The sequence below is a fragment of the Natrix helvetica genome (assembly GCF_964273705.1).
Source record: "Natrix helvetica genome assembly, chromosome: W".
Taxonomy (NCBI): domain Eukaryota; kingdom Metazoa; phylum Chordata; class Lepidosauria; order Squamata; family Natricidae; genus Natrix; species Natrix helvetica.
This window is the reverse complement of record NC_138555.1, coordinates 148,078-165,529: the sequence shown is the minus strand read 5'-3', so window position 1 is coordinate 165,529 and position 17,452 is coordinate 148,078. Positions and strand designations below refer to the sequence as shown.

Sequence of the window (17,452 nt, the reverse complement as noted above, 5' to 3'; positions counted from 1 at the left end):
GAATGTGGCTTAATCACACATCTTAATAGCTTTCCACGCTTTGAACTCGTTGTTAATTCCAGTAATAAAATGAAATGAGAGAACTGGCTGCGTAATTAGCGAGGAGGCTTGGGAAGAAATTGCTGTTTTATGGCACGGCAGTAAATGCGGCACGTTGGTGACCGAGCTGGATGGCAGGGGTGGCACTCTGCGCGCGGCAGCGGGCGGTCTTGCCGGAGCGCCCAGCCACAACCACGCTTCTGCTGAGGCAGGGAAACCCTCCCCGGTCGGACTGGGCGAGCGGGGTATGGGGGACGCACCTGGCACGGGAGGGGGGAACTGTGGAAAGGCCTTGTGGAGGCGGGCAGCTTCCCTGCTGCTCCCTGGAAGGGAGACTCGGGAGAAGGAGGGAGGGAGGACCCGCTTGGGGGTGTTGCAGGCGGGGGAGGATGGAGCAGAACTCCCTGGGCCAGGCGGTAGGGCCTTCTCCAACTACGGGGGTCTCGCCAAGCCAGCCGAGGGGGGACTGCAGCAGGTTTTCCCAACTCTCCCTTCGGTCATGGGCCTGGGGGACGAGATATTCCCAGGTCTCCGAGCCAAAAATGGGGCGGGGTGGTTGAAAGCAAGCAAGGTGGGGCCGATCCAACCTGTCTTCCCTCCTGCCCCCTCTGTTCGCCCCCCCCTCTCCCCCAGGACTACATGCAGAACGTCCACGGGAAGGAGATCGATTTGCTGAGGACGACGGTAAAAGTGCCCGGCAAGAGGCTTCCCCGGGCAGCCACCGCCGCCGCCCCCACTGCCTCGGCCCCCAGTGCCAGCCCCAAGACCAATGGCTTGGCCAAGGAGAGGAGTGCCCTGCCCTTCCCCGGCGGATCCAGTAAGGACCCAGGGCTGCAGAGACCGGGAGGGGGAGCCTTGACCTTCTTCGAGGCTGGGTTTGGCGGGTGATGGCTCCTGGCCAGATTGGGCAGGCTGGACAGTGGTGGCAGGGCCCTCCACCCCACAAGCCCCCCCACCTCCTCCTCCTGCTTCGGCAGCCCAGCCTTCCCCTAATGGGATCTGGAAGGCAGGAGGCGCAGTGGAGGGGAGGGAGAGGGAGGAGGAGGAGACGAGCGGCTCTATTAACAGTTTTCCGTGTCTAATTAAATGCAAATCACCAGCATTAAAGCCCCATTACGGCTGAGCATCCGAGGAGCCCTCTGAAGTTGGGAAGTTTGCGGAAGAAGAAGAAGGCGAAGAAGCAGGCGCACACAGCCAATGCTTTTGTGGGGAAGGGGGAGTTCCTTCCCCAGCCCTCAGCACCCTCCCTGGGTCCGGCTGGGGCCAGTCCGAATGACTGTGGAACTCTTGGGTCCTGGAGGGCAGCCCACCCACCCCCTCCCCCCTCCCAAAGCTTTGCTTGCAATGCATCCCCCTCCCCGTCCTCTTTCCCCTGCTCCCGCCCCCCTGTGCCTTCAACGGCCAAGTTCTTTGGGGCGTGTGCCCGGCTGCCTCCGTGGGGGTTTAACCGGTCGATTGCCTTTTTGCCAACTGCTGGCAAAATATATACGACAAACTCCCCACCTGCAGGCAACAGGAGACACTGTGGGGAGGGAGACTGGTGGTGGTGGGGGAAGCAGGCCAGTCCTCAAGCTTCTCACCCCATCACCTCTCTAAGCCTTCACCCCTATCCACAGCTTGAGGACGTGGGGTCCCTGGCACAGCTGGAGGGAGGAGGTCAAGATCTGCTTCCCCCCCCCATAAGGTCTCCGGCTCTGCCTTTCACCCTGGCCGAGCCTGCGCTCCCCTCGCCCCCCCTCTCCTTAGTGCCGCAGGGGCAGAGAGAGCGGGCGCTTGGCTCCCCCACGGCGGCTTTGCCCTGCCTGCTGTGATCTTGTCACGTCGGGCTCCGTGGATGTTAACATCTCATTATCTTTGTTACTGTAATTACATTATCCGCTGCTTTATGCAGAATTATTCTCCAAGGACTAATTGATGGATCCATGTTTAATTCATTAATCATTAGCATCAAATTCGACAATTACAGTGCACACTGATTGTGGAATTTCAAATGTAATGAGGGGAGAATTAACAAAGCAAAAGCTGCCCGGGTCTCACCCGCCTTGGCTCGGCACGACGGGGGTGATGACATTGAAGCAGGGCAGGAATTGGGGAGGGGGGGATGGAGCTGCCTGCCCTCCAGAGGTGGGGGGGGGGAGTTGCTCAGGAGGGGCCTCCACCTCATCCTTCTCTCTGAGAGCGGCCTTTGCCAGTCTGTGGGGTGACAGGAGCTGCTCCCCCTCTGCCGAGCCGTCAGGACTGGACCGATTTGCGCCCCCCCCCCCGCCCCGGCAGGAGGTGCCCACCTTCCTTCCTGGAGACCAAGTCAGGCCCTGCACTTGGGGCTCATTGGGGAGGGCAGCACACCCCCACACCCTCCTGCCTTGCCACCTTCCCTCCTTCTGCATGCCCTGGATGGGGGTGGGGTGGGGTGGGTCCCCTCTGGCCCACCCCATGGCCTCAGCTCTCTTTGCCTTTTTAGAAATAAGAAAAAGTCAACCTTGCAGAGAGACGGTGGCATCCATTGGTTACTGAGAACAAACCAACCAACCCTCTTTCGTTTGTTTCTCGGGGGTTGGCAGCTTTCAACGATTCTCAGTCCCCAATGGCTCCCTTGGACCCAGATCTCTCTCTCTCTCTCTCTCTCTCTCTCTCTGACTCTCTCTCTCTCTCTCTCTCTCTTTCTCTCTCTCTCTCTCTCTGACTCTCTCTCTTTCTCTCTCTCTTTCTCTCTCTCTTTCTCTCTCTCTCTGACTCTCCCTCACACTCTCTCTCTCACTTTTTCCTTCCTTTCCCACTAATCAGACCCTCCCTTTCTTTTTCTCTCTCTCTCTCTCTTTCTCTCTCTGACTCTCCCTCACACTCTCTCTCTCACTTTTTCCTTCCTTTCCCACTAATCAGACCCTCCCTTTCTTTTTCTCTCTCTCTCTCTTTCTCTCTCTGACTCTCCCTCACACTCTCTCTCTCACTTTTTCCTTCCTTTCCCACTAATCAGACCCTCCCTTTCTTTTTCTCTCTCTCTCTCTCTTTCTCTCTCTGACTCTCCCTCACACTCTCTCTCTCACTTTTTCCTTCCTTTCCCACTAATCAGACCCTCCCTTTCTTTTTCTCTCGCTCTGTCTCTCTCGCTCTGTCTGTCTGTGTGTGTGTGTGTGTCTTCTTTCCTCTTCCACTAATCAGACCCTCCTCTCTTTCTTTCTTTCTCTCTCTCTCTTTCTCTCTCTGACTCTCCTTCACACTCTCTCTCTCACTTTTTCCTTCCTCTTCCACTAATCAGACCCTCGCTCTCTTTTTCTCTCTCTCTCTTGCTCCCTTGCTCTCTCTGTCTCTCTCTCTCTCTTTCCTCTTCCACTAATCAGATCCCCCCTCTTTTTCTCCATCTCTGTCTCTCTCCCTCTCTCTCTCACTCTTTCCTTCCTCCTCTACTAATCAGATTCCCCCCCTCTCTCTAGTTCCTTCCTTCCTCTGCTCTGCCATCAGGGAGAAGGGTGATCCTCGGGGTGGGGGTCTTTCCTGCCTTTCCCCTTCTCCAGAGCCTGCAGGTGGGTTCCCTGCCATCCATTCCCAGGCGAAGGGAGGGGTTTCCAGCCCTGGCAAACAGTTTCCCCCCCCCAGCTGCTGGGCCACACCCTCTGCCAGGTGAAGCGGAGGGGGGGTGAGCCCCTCTCCCTGCCCCTTCCTGGCAGTGAGTCTTTTGAACCAGGATCCAGACAGCAAGGGGAATTCCTACCCAGCTGCATGGCAGGCTTGAGACCCTTCCTCTGGGCTCCCCCCTCCTCTTCTCCCCCCCCCCCCCCGGTCAAACCTCGGGGGGGGGGGTCTCCCAGAGAGCATCTGGAATCAAGAAGCCCCTTTCGAGGTTTTCTGAAGAGGCAGCATTAAAAGGAGGGAGGGGGGAAATTCTCCCTGCCAGTGCCCGGGGGTCTTCCTGTCCACATGTCCCCCCCCTTGCTCACGGCCTTTCCTGACTGGCTCAGGGAGGAGGGGGACCAGGTGCCCAGCCTGCTCAGCCAGCTGCCTGCCCCTCATCCTCTCCCCGTCCCCCCGACTTCCTGGGTGTTCCCCACATCCCCTTGCGACTGCCCTCACCCTCTTGCCCGCGAGGACTCCTGCTTGTGGCAGAAGGGCTCCCGCTGGTCTCTTGCCTGGCATCTTGCAGAGCCATTGACTATTTGGCTTGCAGGGTCCCCCGGAGTTCATCTAGCGGGACCCTCTGCAAGAGTCCCCCCAGGAGATGCTTCGCGATACCCCATTGGGAGCTTGCAAGCGTCCAGCGTGGGAATTCTAGCCCTGTTTCTTCCGTGTCTCTCCTCAGCCTGAGACGGCTTGGCGCCTCGTCCTTGCCTGCCCCGGGGCCACGGAAGGATTGGGATGCGGGCACAGCAGCCTCCCCTCGGTGGGCGCCTCCTCCAGCCCCAGGACCCCCGATTTGTGCCATTTTCCTGCTCTCCTCCACCAGGGACCCCGGAAGGACCGCTCCTCTTGATGGCCTCTGGAGGGCCCAGGAAATGGAGAGCTCCTCTTGATGGCCTCTGGAGGGCCCAGGAAATGGAGAGCGCTGGCCCTCTTTTGGTCCATTGGGGCCCAGGCAATGGAGCTGTTTATGCTGCCCCCTTAAAAGGGCCAAGGCTACAAGGGAGCCACCCCCCGAAGGGACGTGTTGCCCCCCCCCCCCCCAATCTTCTGCCACTTCTCCTGCTCCAGCTGCTTTGCCCCACGGCTCTGGTGGGGCTACCTCGGCTCTCCTACCCCAGCCTGCTTCCCTTCTCCCCTCCCCCCGGCTATGCCCTTCCCTCCCTTTCCTCAGCTGGCCCGGGTCCATCACACACACACACACACACACAGAGGTTTTGTTAGGGGTCCCTTCCCCTGCCTCTATGTGGTCTAGCCACATTGGGGTCCTTTTGGTCCCACCTGGAACGTGGCTTTGTGGGGGCACCTCCTGGGCACCGAAATTGGGCCTGGAAGCAGGCTAGCGGGGAGCAGGTTTGCCGTTCAGGAGAGAAAGGTGGCAGTCGGGGAACCCTGATTTTTTTGGGGGGGTGGGAGAAGCTTGGCCAACCCAATGCAGTAGAGAGGCCTCCTTCCCGCGTCCGGGGCAGGTGGTGGGGCTGCCTTTACCCTCCTCGCAGGGACGGCAGAGAGAGAGAGAGGGAGAGGGAGAGGCGGATGGGGAGTCGGAGCCGAGCTCTGGCTAATTACCCTTCCGAGCCTGTCTTGTAAATTAAGGGCTAATTAGAGGCAGAGTCGGTGTCACGGTTTTACACATGTTTTTGCGGCGCTGAACCTGGATGGGGAGGGGGGCGGCCAGCGGAGCAAATCGGTGCAGCCCTGGCAACCAGGCGGGCTAAGGGCCGAGCGGGGGCTGGAGTGGGGTTCCCCCCCCCAACTGCCAGCAAGGGTCTCTCTCAGGCCTCCACCGCTAGGTCAGTGGACTTCCCCCCCCCCCTGCAGAAGGAGAAGGTTGGGGTCCCAGGGCAGATCCTATTGGGAGGCCAATTTGGGGGGGGGAGTGTCTTGGCTGGCCAGAGCTTTCCAAAGGAGCCTTCCTGAATAGGCCCGGCTTAAGTGAGGGGGGAGAGAGAAGGAGAGGAGGGGCTGCCTCGTTCTCTCGTTAAGCCGCAGCTCCCCCCTCCTTGTTTAGCATTATCCCCCCCCCCCACGAGCAAGCATTTCAGTTGTGCAGCCCAGGTGGGGAAGCCGTTCCTGGCTTCCAAGAAGTCAAACGCTGTCATCCCCTCCCCAAGTCGGACTGGGTGCTTTCCCTCCTGTGGCAATACCTGTCTAGGCAGGCCATGCCCTTCCATGGGGCTGCTGGAGCCCCCCTGCCGCCTGTTGCCGCTGCCCGTCCAGCCCTTCCCACTCCTGTCTTGGTTCCCCCCCCCCAAACCCCTCGAGGGGCTGCCCCGTGGGACCCATTTGGCCCCGATTCATGCTTCCTGCTAAGTGGCCTCTAAGGCCGAGGCGCCGACATCCTGGCACAAAGCGGGAGGCACGAAGGGTGAGGCCGCCCCCGTCAACCCACCCCCTCCATCGGTTTTGCCTCTGAGCAGAAGGCTCTTCCTAAGCCCTGCATGGTCTCCCAGGGGCGGCTGGAAGGGCAGCAGCCCAGCCGCTAGCCTGTCTCTCTGGCTTCCTCACAGGTGCCCCCCATTCGGCCAGCAGTACCTCCCTGCACTCAGAGCGCTCAGGCAGCGGCACCAACCTGGGTGCCTTCAGCCTGAAGCCGGAAGGCAGCGGCATCCACCAGCGGTCCTACTCGGTCTCCAGTGCTGACCAGTGGAGTGAAGCGGTCGCGATGCCTGGGGGCACGGCCAGCGTGGGTGAGTGGCGCGCTCCGCGGGAGAGGAGACTCTAGGCGCCGGGAAATGTGAGGATTTACACGGAGGCCCGTCCTGAGCTTGCCCAGTGGAAGAAAACCCTCGGCTCAGTTGTCCCCTTGGGATGGCCCCCCTCTTTATGTGGGTCTGGGGCTGGAGTGGGGGCACGGATGCTCCCCTGCTGGCTCTCTGGGGAGGAAGACGACTCAGGTGCCCACTCTCAGCTGCCCTGTGTCAGGTTTCCTCCCAGGGTGCCCTTTTTGCTCAGTGCCACCCACCCACCCACCCGCAATCCACTGCTGGACCTCAACTGCCTGTTCTCTTCCCGCACCCCCCTCCCCCGGGAGCGTGCAGAGGTGCCTTCTCTGAATCCTCAGAGGGAGGAGCCAGGCTGGCCCCAGACGCTGGGCAGGGGGCCGGCTGTGCCCCTCCAAATCCACGGCAGCAGGGCCAGCCGACCTTCCGGCTGCCCAGCGCTGGGCTCAACCGGCAGGCGGCTGAGCCGAGCACACCAAAGCCCCCGCCGCCGTTGCCTCTCGCCTCGCCCGCCTCCCCGTTTCAGGACAGTTGAGTGAATTAAAATAATTCATACATTTCCCAACGCAGCCACTTTGCCGAATTGGAAAATAAATGCTTCTGTGCGGCATCCATCACTCGGTGCTTCCTGGCTCGGCCGGCACAGTAAAAAAGCCGTTAAACGCACATCAAGAGCGAAGCCGCCTTTCCGCAATGCCTCCTCGCCCCCTTGTCGTTCTCATTAGCGCGGCAGCCGCCCCCGCCCCCCCCCCTCCCAGGGGCTTTCGCAGTTTAAAGAGAGCCTCTTTATGATCATTACCGGAGTCCGACTGCGCCGCCGCCATTTGGAGCTGGGGAGGCTTCTCATTTGTAACTGTGAAAAACTATCAATTTCAGCGCGCCTGGCGCAGCGCCTCCATCATTGGCCCATCAGCTCCCTGCTGGAAGCGAATTAATCAGACTGTTACTGCTGATGGGGCAGAGCGAGCGGGCGAGGGAGCGGGCGGCGGCAGCGGTGGTGGCAGGAGACAGGCAGCCAGGGCAGAGGGCCCGGCCCTGCAGCAGCCGTCTCTAGGGAAGGCCTGCCCTGCTAGGAGGCCGGGCTGGCCGGTGGAGGAGGAAGGAGGAGCTGGCCAGTGGCCGGAGAGAGCTGCAGGCTCCGTGTGGGGGCAGCCCGCCTGCCTGTGCTGGGAATTGAGCCCCCCCACCCACCCCACCATCAGCAGAGCCACCCTAGGCTTCAGTGGGAGCTGCTGAATGTGGGGTTAGGAGTCTGGAGGAGGCGGGCGGAGGGACGGACGGACGGACGGACGGGGATCTTGCCTCCTTCCCAAAAGACCGGGGGAGCATTGGAGACCCCCTCAGCCCGGGCTCTCCTGCCATGACCCCAAAGGCCAGTGGACGATCCCCACTTTGAGGGGCCCAATTCACTTGCAGAAGCACACCCCCAGTGCTGGAGGGCTGGTGGAGGGGCAGCCAGGAGAGGGTGGGGGTTGCCCTTGAGGCGCCACGGCTGCTCTCCCTTCGGCCTGCCCCACTGGGGTTCCCATGGCCAGGCTAGGTGGGATTGGCCCCCTCTGCCTGCTCCTGGGTGCTCGGAGTGGGGAGAGGGCTGCTAGGAGCCTCCGGTGGGCTTGACCCTCACCCAACACTGCCATGGGGGAAGGTCTGATGCCCCCTCCCCCGTCTTTCAGCACATGGACCTTGCCGGGGCTGGGGGCGACAGCGCTGGTAGAAGGACGGTGCTGCACCCCCCCCTCTCCTTGCCCGTCTGCCCCTGGGCGGGGGTGGTGGTGGTTGGGCCCCGTCGGCACTGGCGGGGTGGCTTCCTCCCGGCGCTGATTGGAGGCACTTGGCTCTCCGCGGCTGGAAGTGAATGTCAGCGTTCTGATTTTGTTGCTGGTCTCTAATGAAATTTGACATTTAATGGTGAGAGCCGTGGCGGCGTACGTGTGTGTGTGTGTGTGTGCGCGTGTGTGATGGAGCTTGATTAGTGCACTCTAATTGACAGTAATTAGCCAGCTCCCTGATTGTTTCTAATTCTGCTATTAATTGTAAGGAACAGGATGATTGAGGATACGCTTGGCGCATGGCAGCTAGCAACGTGTCTCTCCGCCGCCCTGGCAGGGGTCTGCCGAGGCCCTGGCTGGCAGCGGGAGCTCTTTTGGTGGGGCCTGACTCTTTGCCCCCCACCCCACTTTCTCCCTTCCCCCCTTCAGCCAACGGTGCCAGCGACTCCCTCACTTCCAGCCCCAACGTCTCCAGCACTGCCAGCCCCAAGTTGGAGCCGCCGCCCTCCCCTCATGCCAACCGGAAGAAGCACCGTCGGAAAAAGAGCACGGGTACGGGCCGACCCGACGGGGCGGGCAGCGTGGCTGAAGGTGAGCTCGCAGGGGAGCGGCCTCTAGTGGGAGGAGCCGGGCACAGGCCGCTGCTTCCAGGGCAGGGGCACCTGGGAAATTCTCCCCTCAGCCACCTCCCCCCCCATCGCTGCCCTGGGGCCCCGGCCTGTGCCAGCGACGCCTGAGCTCTCCCCTGGGGGTTGGAGGCAGTCCGGGGAGGGGGGACGGGAGGGAGGTTCACACCGACAGAGCTGAAAGTGTTGCCAATGGGGGTTGGGAGTCTTCCCCGGCACGGTGCCACGGTGGCTGGGGTTTCTGGGAGCACCCGCTTGGTCGGAAGGCAGCGCATGGTTTCCCGGGTTCAAATGATTCGATTCAACGTCCGTTGACCCAACAAGCTGCGTTGACAGCATGGGGTCAGTGGGAAGCCGCCCGGGGCTTTGGGCTGGCGAAGGACAGTGCTGGCGGCCTCCAGCCTCAAGTTGGCACCCTGGGAGGAGAGCGGGCGAGGCCTGGGGATGAATTGCCATCCCTTTCTCTCATTTAGGAGCTAATCAGATGGGGGAGGGGCTGCGCCATGAATCTTCCGTGCTCTGAAGGGTCATAAATCACAACACACACACACACACACACACAGAGGCTCCTGCTCTTCCCATAGGCATGTTTTTTAAAGCGGCTGGCATCCACCCCGCCAGTTGACATGCCCCTGGCCTTGGATGTTGGGGGGGGGGGAGGGCTGGCATCATCTGCAAGAGCCTCAGAGGGCTATCAAAGGTGGGGGCACAGCCAGTGGGGCCCGAAAGAGAGGGAAGGGGGCAGAAGGCATTCCCCCCCCCCCCCCGCCTGTGCCAAGGAGGACCGGCTGACGGCCTTCCTCCATCCTGTCCTGCTGTGATCTCTCTGCCACGGGGTGGGGTTGGGGATGGGGGTGGGAGGGGCAAGGAAGCTGCCCAGCTCTGCCCCCCTTCAAACCTCCCTCCTCTGCCAGCCGGCCACCTCTACCCACGTCTCCCCCTTCCTCTGCCACCGGCCACCGCTCCCCAATGGATCACCCTCCCTTCTGCGGAGGCGGGGGGGCTCTTGCTGTTCTCCCCACCCTCCACAGTCCCCCGTGGCTCCCCCCCCCCCCCTGTGCTGTGCCTTGCCGGGTGGGGGAAAGGAAGAAGGGCAGGGGGGGGTCCCACTGCATTAATACAGGTTGCGAATATTGGGTTTAATGAGCTGCAAAATGAGGCAGCAGCCGAGCGAGGTTAACAAATGGGGCCCCGCCTCATGAAGGCCCCCCCAACCCCCCTCCCTCCCTCCCCCGGTGGCTGGCAGAGTCCCCGGCAAGCCTTTTGTGCCAGGGGAGGGACAACCCTGACCCTCCTCTCCCCTCCTACGCGGCTGGGGTGGTGGGACCTGCAGGGGACCCCACTGCCAGGGCAGACGTAGGCACACACAAACACACACACACACACACACACACAGATCCAGGGGAGTGGGCTCCATCCCGGTGGTGTGCGAGGATGGCCCGTGGGCGCCACACCAGGGAAAGTGCCCCAAGGTGGCAGCCTTGGCCGAGGGGGGCCGCTTGACCGGGCTCTCCTGCTTCCTTGGCAGTGCCCCTGCTAATTTCCTCCTCGTTTGGAGGGCTCGTTGCCGTGGCAGCGTGGGAGATGAGGTCGCTGGGTGAACACCCATTAATGGTGGTGGCCGCCATAGCCGGGCTGCAGTGCCACCGTCAAGAGGCTTTCGCTCCGTGAAGCCCCATCCAGGGGGAATCAGGAGACACGGCTGCCCTTCGCCCTTCTTCCTCCCTCTGCCCACCGATTTGCCTGCCCGCCCGCTCCCCCGTCATCCGGGCCACCACCTGGGGAGGGGAGCGGGTGGCTCGGCAGTGCCAAGTCCTGAGCTGCGCCGGCCCCTCTCCGCTCTGCCACCCCTCCCCCGTCTCCCATCAAATTACGCAAATGTTCCTCTAATTTCTCAGTTGGTCAATCACCGAGCTAATGAGTTGAGGGGGGGGGGCTTGCCCTGGGCCCCCAGGAATGCAATGCGAGGGGGGGGACGGAGAGGGCTGCGTAATGAAGCTCTGCTGGCGCACGGGCAGCCCCCCCTCCCTGCCCCAGCCCACCATCGTCCCCCAGGCCCGGCATCCCGCAAGCCTAGCTCTTTCCCCAAACCCTGGGGGTTGCAGTGGGGCGGGAGGCCCAGAGCAAAGGCTGCCCAGGATGCCAGCAGGGCTGAACTGGGTTCGGGAAGGATTCGGGCAGCTCCAGAGTCAGGGAGAGAGAGAGTGGCACCAGCCACAGAGGGAAGAGGGGAGTGTGTGTGGCTCTGCAGTGGGCCTTCTCCGTCTCCCACGTGTCCCGTCAGAAAGCCCGGAAGCCTTCCTGGCACTTGCCTGGCGCACCCTTCGGCTGGGCCTGGTGGTCTCCAGTCTCCTCCCGGGGCCCCCTTGTGAGCTGTCCCCCTGCATGGCGATCGGGAAAGGGACGGGTGAACCTGGGAAACGATGGTGCCACTTCTTTTTTTTTTATTATTATTAAAAGAGTTTTGTACAAACAGATTTTCCCCCTTTTCACCCCCCCCCCCGCCATACAATGTAAATCTCATACAAATGCTATACCCCCCCAACCCCCCCGCAAAAATTCACATTCAAATATTATACCAAATACTTTGCCCCCTCCCCTCCCCCTGTCTTAAAGTAAATTACTCGTTCACATATTGTACCCCCTCTCCTCTCAACAAACACAATATAAATTTCTCTTAGATTAATAATAACACATTGATCCCATCTTCTAAGCTAATTTAACATCTATAACTCTTAATATAAATTTCTCCTAGAATAACAATGTTTCGTTAATCCCATCTTCTAATTTATTCATACATATATATTGCCCCGCCCTCCACCCTAACCCTCCCCCACCTGCCACTTCTTAAAACCGGTCTAAAAATCGGTGCCACCAGACCTCGCTGCCCTTCCGAAGGCGTTTCTGGGCCTCGGAGCCTCCGCCTCTTCACTGCCCTTTCAGGCAAGCCCCTTGGAAAAGGGGTCTCTGCAATAGAGAGGGGCAAAGGAGGGGCCGGCAGAGCAGAAGAAGGGGGCACGCAGCTCTCTGAGCTCCGGCGGGGAAACTGAGGCCGCTCCCTCCCTCCCTCCCTCCCCCCTGCAGACCAAGAGGAGAGCTTCGAGTTCATCGTGGTCTCCCTGACGGGACAGTCGTGGCTCTTTGAGGCCTCCACGGCCGAGGAACGGGAGCTGTGGGTGCAAGCCATTGAGAGCCAGATCCTGGCCAGCCTGCAGGGCTGCGAGAGCAGCAAGCACAAGGTGAGCCGGTGGGGGAGGGGGAGGGGGTTGTCGGGACGCGGCTCGCCATTTGGGCTTGTTGGCCGGGCCCCTTGATTCCGGCCACAGGCCTCTCAGGCCCAGCAGGTCCACCAGAGGGCCCCCACCCTCTCGGTCTGCCCCCTCCAATGGGGGGCTCCTTCCTCCCAGCCCACCGGGCAGAGCCTGACCTCCGTTGTCTTTCAGTCGCGGCTGGGCAGCCACAGCGACGCTGTCGCCCTCCAGTCCATCCGCACCGTCCGGGGCAACGGCTTCTGCGTAGACTGCGATGCGGCCAGTGAGTAGCCGGGGGTGGGGTGGCAGAGGGTCTCCGGGGCGGGCGGGTGGCAGGGCTTTGGGGTTGGGGGGGCGGGGGGGCGGGTTCTCCAGACTCATGAGGTGGGTTAAACCACCCAGTGAAGCTGGGACCAAGGGGGGGGGGGTCCTGGCAGCTGGGCTGACCCTCTCCCCCCCCCACCCCCAGATCCCGACTGGGCCAGCCTGAACCTGGGGGCTCTCATTTGCATCGAGTGCTCCGGCATCCACCGCCACCTGGGCACGCACCTCTCGCGCGTCCGCTCCCTGGACCTGGATGACTGGCCGCTGGAGCTGGTGACGGTCATGACGGCCATCGGGAACGCCCTGGCCAACTCGGTCTGGGAAGGGGCCACCAAGAGCTACCCCAAGCCGGGCCCGGAGAGCTGCAGGTAGGCCGGAGGGCCGCCCTTCCCTGCCCTCTGGGAAGGGCTCTCTCCCCCTGCCCCCCTCCCTCCCATGAGGGGCCTTTGGGTGCTCAGGGAAGCCTGGGCCTGTCTCTGCTGGGGGCAGGGGATGAGCCCCCCCCCTTCCCAAATCGTGGGAGAAGGAGGGGAGACAGGGAAGGATGTAGTGGAGCCTCCCCTCCCCTCCACACCCCCACCCCCCATGTGCCCATTCCCTGCCCCACCCAGGCCTTGGAGGGGCTTGGGCTTCCACCTCTTTCCAGCCCCCCACTCTCCCCCTGGAGCAGGGGAGGGGGCAGAGGGCAACTTCAGGGGCTGGGGCGGGAGGCTGCCGTGGAAGGAGAAAGGCAAGGTCTGCGGGGGGCACGGAGGGGGGGTACCACGCGGCCAGGACAGAAGGACAGCAGGACAGAAACTTAGACTGGGACGGGGAAGCCGTACGGTCCTTGAAGGAACACAGCGAGCGAAAAGGGTACTGCACCCAGGCAGTCCTCAGCTTAACGACAGTTTGTTTAGTGACCGAAGTTACGACGGTACTGAAAAAAGGGACTTGTGACCATTTTTCACATTTACGACGGTTGAAGCATCCCCGCAGTCACAGGATTCATATTTGGACATTTGGCAACGGACTCATACTTACGACAGTCGGGGCATCTTTTGCGACTTTCTGACCAGCAAAGTCAAGGGGGGGAAGCCCGACTCACTTAACAACCAGATGACCAGCTGCAGAACTGCAGTCATTCGCTTAACGACCACAGAGAGAAAGGTGGGGCAAAAGTCACTTCCAGAAATTTCTCCCTTAGCAGCCTAAATTCTGGGCTCAATTTGGGCGGGGGGGGGAGGGTGGCAAGAATTGGTGGGCTGGAGGGGGTCTCAACAGGATTGGAAGTCCGGACAGCACTGAAACTTTGCCCTCAGTCCTCACACTTACAACCATCACAGTGTCCTCCCCTCACAAGAGTTGTTATTAAGCCAAGCCCCGCGGCTGTCCATTTAATCAGGCGGTTGTTAAGTGAATCTGGCTTCCCCGTCGACTTTGCTTGGCCGAAGGTCGCAAAATGGGGCAACACCTCCACTTCTGGGACACGGCGACCGTCATAAATACAAGCCACTTGCCAGGCGTCACCACATGGAGGCCGCAACGATCGTTAAGGGTGAACAATTCATAAGTTGCTTTTTTAGTGACCTTTGAACGGTCACTAAACGAACTGTTGGAAGTGGAGGACTACCCTCAAAAGAGCATCTAACGATTGTTAAGAAAGCACCGTGGTGGAAATCACAGGAAAGGGGTCAATTTGGGGGGTGGTGGGGGGGTTCTCCCCGTTTGACAGCCGATAAGATTCCCTTGAGAAAGGAACCGGGGGGAGGGGAGGGGAGGGGGGGGAGAGGCGTGGTTACTCCACTTCTTAAGTCTTGCTTTCCCTATCAGGACCACCAGGGTGAACTCCTCCTCTCCGCCCCCCCCCTCCCCATTTTTGGGTCTGGCCATCATATCTTCTGAGAACCAATTTTCGCTCTCAAAAGCGGGATGGCAGCTCTAAGCCCAGGGGCCCATCTGGGCTCCCCCCCCCCAAAGCGTCCAATTCAGTTGCTGGAGATCCTCCCGGTTCAGCTGAACTGGTAAGGACAATTGTCGAACTGGTAAGGACAATTGTCGAACTGGTAAGGACAATTGTCGAACTGGTAAGGACAATTGTCGTTGGTTCTGTGAACCAGTAGTTAAAAAAAGCTTGCAAGGAGCTGAGCCATGTGATCATTGGACCTCCCCCCCCCCCCCCCCGCTTTTTAAAGCATTTTTTTTCCTGCTGGTTGGGGCGAATAGCCAGGAAAAAAATGCTTTTAAAAGTTGGAAAAGCTTGGCCATGCCCACCCAGACACATGAAACCCCCCTCCACCAAGCTGTGCCCACAGAACCGGTGGCAAAAAAAAATTAGATTTCCCCACCACCGGGAGTCCTGGGTGAAGGCTCGGCTATGGGGAGGCAGCGGAGAGAAAGGGATGAAAGGAGAGCATTTTCCTACCTGCTCCCCGCCCGCTCTGGACTTAGGTGGGGAGGGGGCTCTTCTTCATCTAGGAGGGGGAGAATTTTCTGTGGAGAATTTGGGCAGTGCTGGGTTCGGGGGCAGCGGGCAGGACTTCTCACCCAGCTGTGTCTGTCCATCCCTTGGCTGCTCTGAGCCGTTTTCAGCTGAAGATCCCAAAGATGGTGGCCGTCAGGGTGGGGGGAGGGGGCTGCTCTTGCCCTCCTGGGCAGAGACAGCGGACATCCCAGCAGTGGGCCCTCTCCTGCTCGCCCCCTTCTTCTGGCCACCTGTGGGGGATGCGACGGGAGGGGCATTCCTTTGCTCTGAGTCCACGAATGACACCCACCCACAAACACACACACACACACGTCTCCGGCCCTGTACGTGTGGGGGGGAGGAAGGCATCAGCTAGCGTGGGCTGCCCAGGATGGGAAGGCAAAGGGTTAAGCCGGGCCCCAGCCGGGTGGCCCAAGGGAGGGCTTCGGCCTTGTCTGGCCGGGCCTGTCACTCACTCATCCGGACACCCAGACAAGAGGCCTTTCTGACGGGGGCTTATCAGCGCTGGCCTGGGGGTCAGGGGACGGGGCGGGAGAGCCGAGCATGCTCAGTGGAGAGCAGCTGAGTAGATAGAGATGGATAGAATAGGAGGCAGATAGCGGGGTGCCTGCAGCATCGATCGCCCCCCCCCCTTTGTGTGCAAGAGATGGAGGCTGCGATAGTGCCACGGTGCCCGTCTCCTCCGTCCCAGCCTTTCCAGCTGGGGACTCTAGATAGCGGGGGCTCTCTGGGGGAGGGCGGCAGGCGGGGTTCGGGATGCTTCCCGAAGCCCCCCCCCTGATGCGCCCCCTCCCCCCCTCCACAGGGAAGAGAAGGAGCGCTGGATCCGGGCCAAGTACGAGCAGAAGCTCTTCCTGGCCCCCCTGCCCCACTCAGACGTTCCCCTCGGGCAGCAGCTGCTGCGGGCGGTGGTGGAGGACGACCTGCGGACCGTGGTGCTGCTCTTGGCCCACGGCTCCAAGGAGGAGGTGAACGAGACCTATGGCGACGGGGACGGCCGGACGGCACTGCACCTGTCCTGCGCCATGGCCAACGTGGTCTTCACCCAGCTGCTCATCTGGGTAAGGAGACCCCCCTCCCTGCCCCTCCACTTCCCACTCCCTGCAACACTGCAAAGGTGTTCCCTGCCCCCCCTCCCACACACTGGAAGGACCTCCTCGGAGCTTCGTTCTCATCCCTGCAGTACGGCGTGGACGTGAAGAGCCGGGACGCCCGTGGCCTGACACCGCTTGGCTACGCGCGCCGTGCCGGCAGCCAGGAGTGCGTGGAGATGCTGCTGCAACACGGCTGCCCCGGCGAAGCCCCCGTGGGCAGCCTCACCCCGAGCCTGCCTCGCCGGAACCTCAACAACAACGCTTCCGGCACTCCGCACTCTGAACTGGGCTGCCCTGTGCGGGGCCCAAGTCCCTGAGACGTCGGCAAGCCCCCTACCCATGGCTCTCAGCAGGCAGAGCACAGTGGTCCTTCCCCCCTCCCTGCCCCCCCAGGCCCCTCGACATTCTTCGGGGGCCCAGAGAGACTAGAGTTTCTTGGATGGGGTACTCTCCCCCCACCCCAAGAGAAAGGGCATGTGGACTCCACTGGGGGTGCTGAGGAGACCCCTTGTCTCCCCCCATTCCTCTTCCCACCCCCATTCCAGGGTCAGTCTCCCCCCTCCCCCCCCTGCTTCTCCCAGGACCTGCTGCAGTTCCTCAGCCTGATGTGGGGACTCGGGGAGGGGAGGGGGTGGTTTCAATGCTGGCTGAGCTCTCCCAGCGACCCCCCCCCCCTACATTTCAAGTCACTTGTGTATAAAGTGTACATTGGAAATATTTATATGACAGTCTGTAAATAAGGTTTGCTGCCCTATTCTGTTTGTGTGTCTCTGCGTGAAAGTGTGAGAGAATGTCCCCCCCCCCATCCCAGCAGAGAAGCTGCAAAATAAAGGAACTGCTTCACTCCAAACCCACCAAGGCCTCTGCAGTCACTTTTGTCATCCTTGGGGGTGGGGGGGCACAGGGGACAGCCCTCCCTACTGGACTCCTAGCCAGAGACCTCCCCCCTTGGGGGGGAGGATGGCTGTCCCCTCCCATAGCCGCCCTTCCTTTGCTTTGGGGGGGGGGCTCTCCAGACTCCTGCTTAGTGCGACTGGGAACATCTGCCCTGCAGAAGGGAAGGAGCAGAGGGTCTCCCTTGTGCCTATGATGGGGAGGGGCAGAGGGATGAAGAAGTGGCTGCTGCAAGGACACCAGCGGACTCGGACTCGCTTCCCAGCCGGCCCTTTGGATAGTTAGCCAGTGGGGAGAGGAGTGGGCAGCCTTTCCCCCCTTCCCCCCTCTCCATTCCGCTTTCAGAAAACTGGCATGGTGGGCTTCGCTGTCCCTTTTCCAGCCGGGGGAAGGGTCCCACCGTGGGCGGCCATGGGGGAGGCAGGTGGACCTCCTCACCCCACCCTCTTCTCCCCCAACCACGGCGCTGGGAGTCGATCACTCGGGGTGGCAGGTCCATACAAAATAGATTTATTGATCCAATACACGATTCCGCACGGAACAGATACGGGGGTCGGGGCGCGGTGGGGAGGGCTCATGTACAAGGGGGAGGGAGGGGGCGCCCCTTATGTACAGACTTTACACGAATAAATAAGCGGAAGGGGGCTGTACAGGCG

At 61.2% G+C, this 17,452-nt stretch overlaps 1 protein-coding gene across 3 annotated transcripts in view; it reads left to right on the top strand.

The window, feature by feature from the left end:
- Positions 1-16,756, top strand: part of LOC309400647 (arf-GAP with GTPase, ANK repeat and PH domain-containing protein 3-like) — a 46,786-nt gene extending 30,030 nt beyond the window's left edge. For 2 of the 3 annotated variants that reach the window (XM_081969212.1, XM_081969210.1), the window contains exons 11-18: positions 673-856; positions 6,162-6,341; positions 8,573-8,734; positions 11,854-12,008; positions 12,213-12,303; positions 12,490-12,712; positions 15,614-15,869; positions 15,992-16,756. In XM_081969212.1, coding sequence (XP_081825338.1) covers positions 673-856; positions 6,162-6,341; positions 8,573-8,734; positions 11,854-12,008; positions 12,213-12,303; positions 12,490-12,712; positions 15,614-15,869; positions 15,992-16,219 — 1,479 coding nt within the window. In that variant the 3' untranslated portion in view covers positions 16,220-16,756. The remainder of the gene's footprint in view (positions 1-672; positions 857-6,161; positions 6,342-8,572; positions 8,735-11,853; positions 12,009-12,212; positions 12,304-12,489; positions 12,713-15,613; positions 15,870-15,991) is intronic. The other variant, XM_081969211.1, reaches the window with a different exon arrangement.
- Positions 16,757-17,452: the final 696 nt, after the last annotated feature.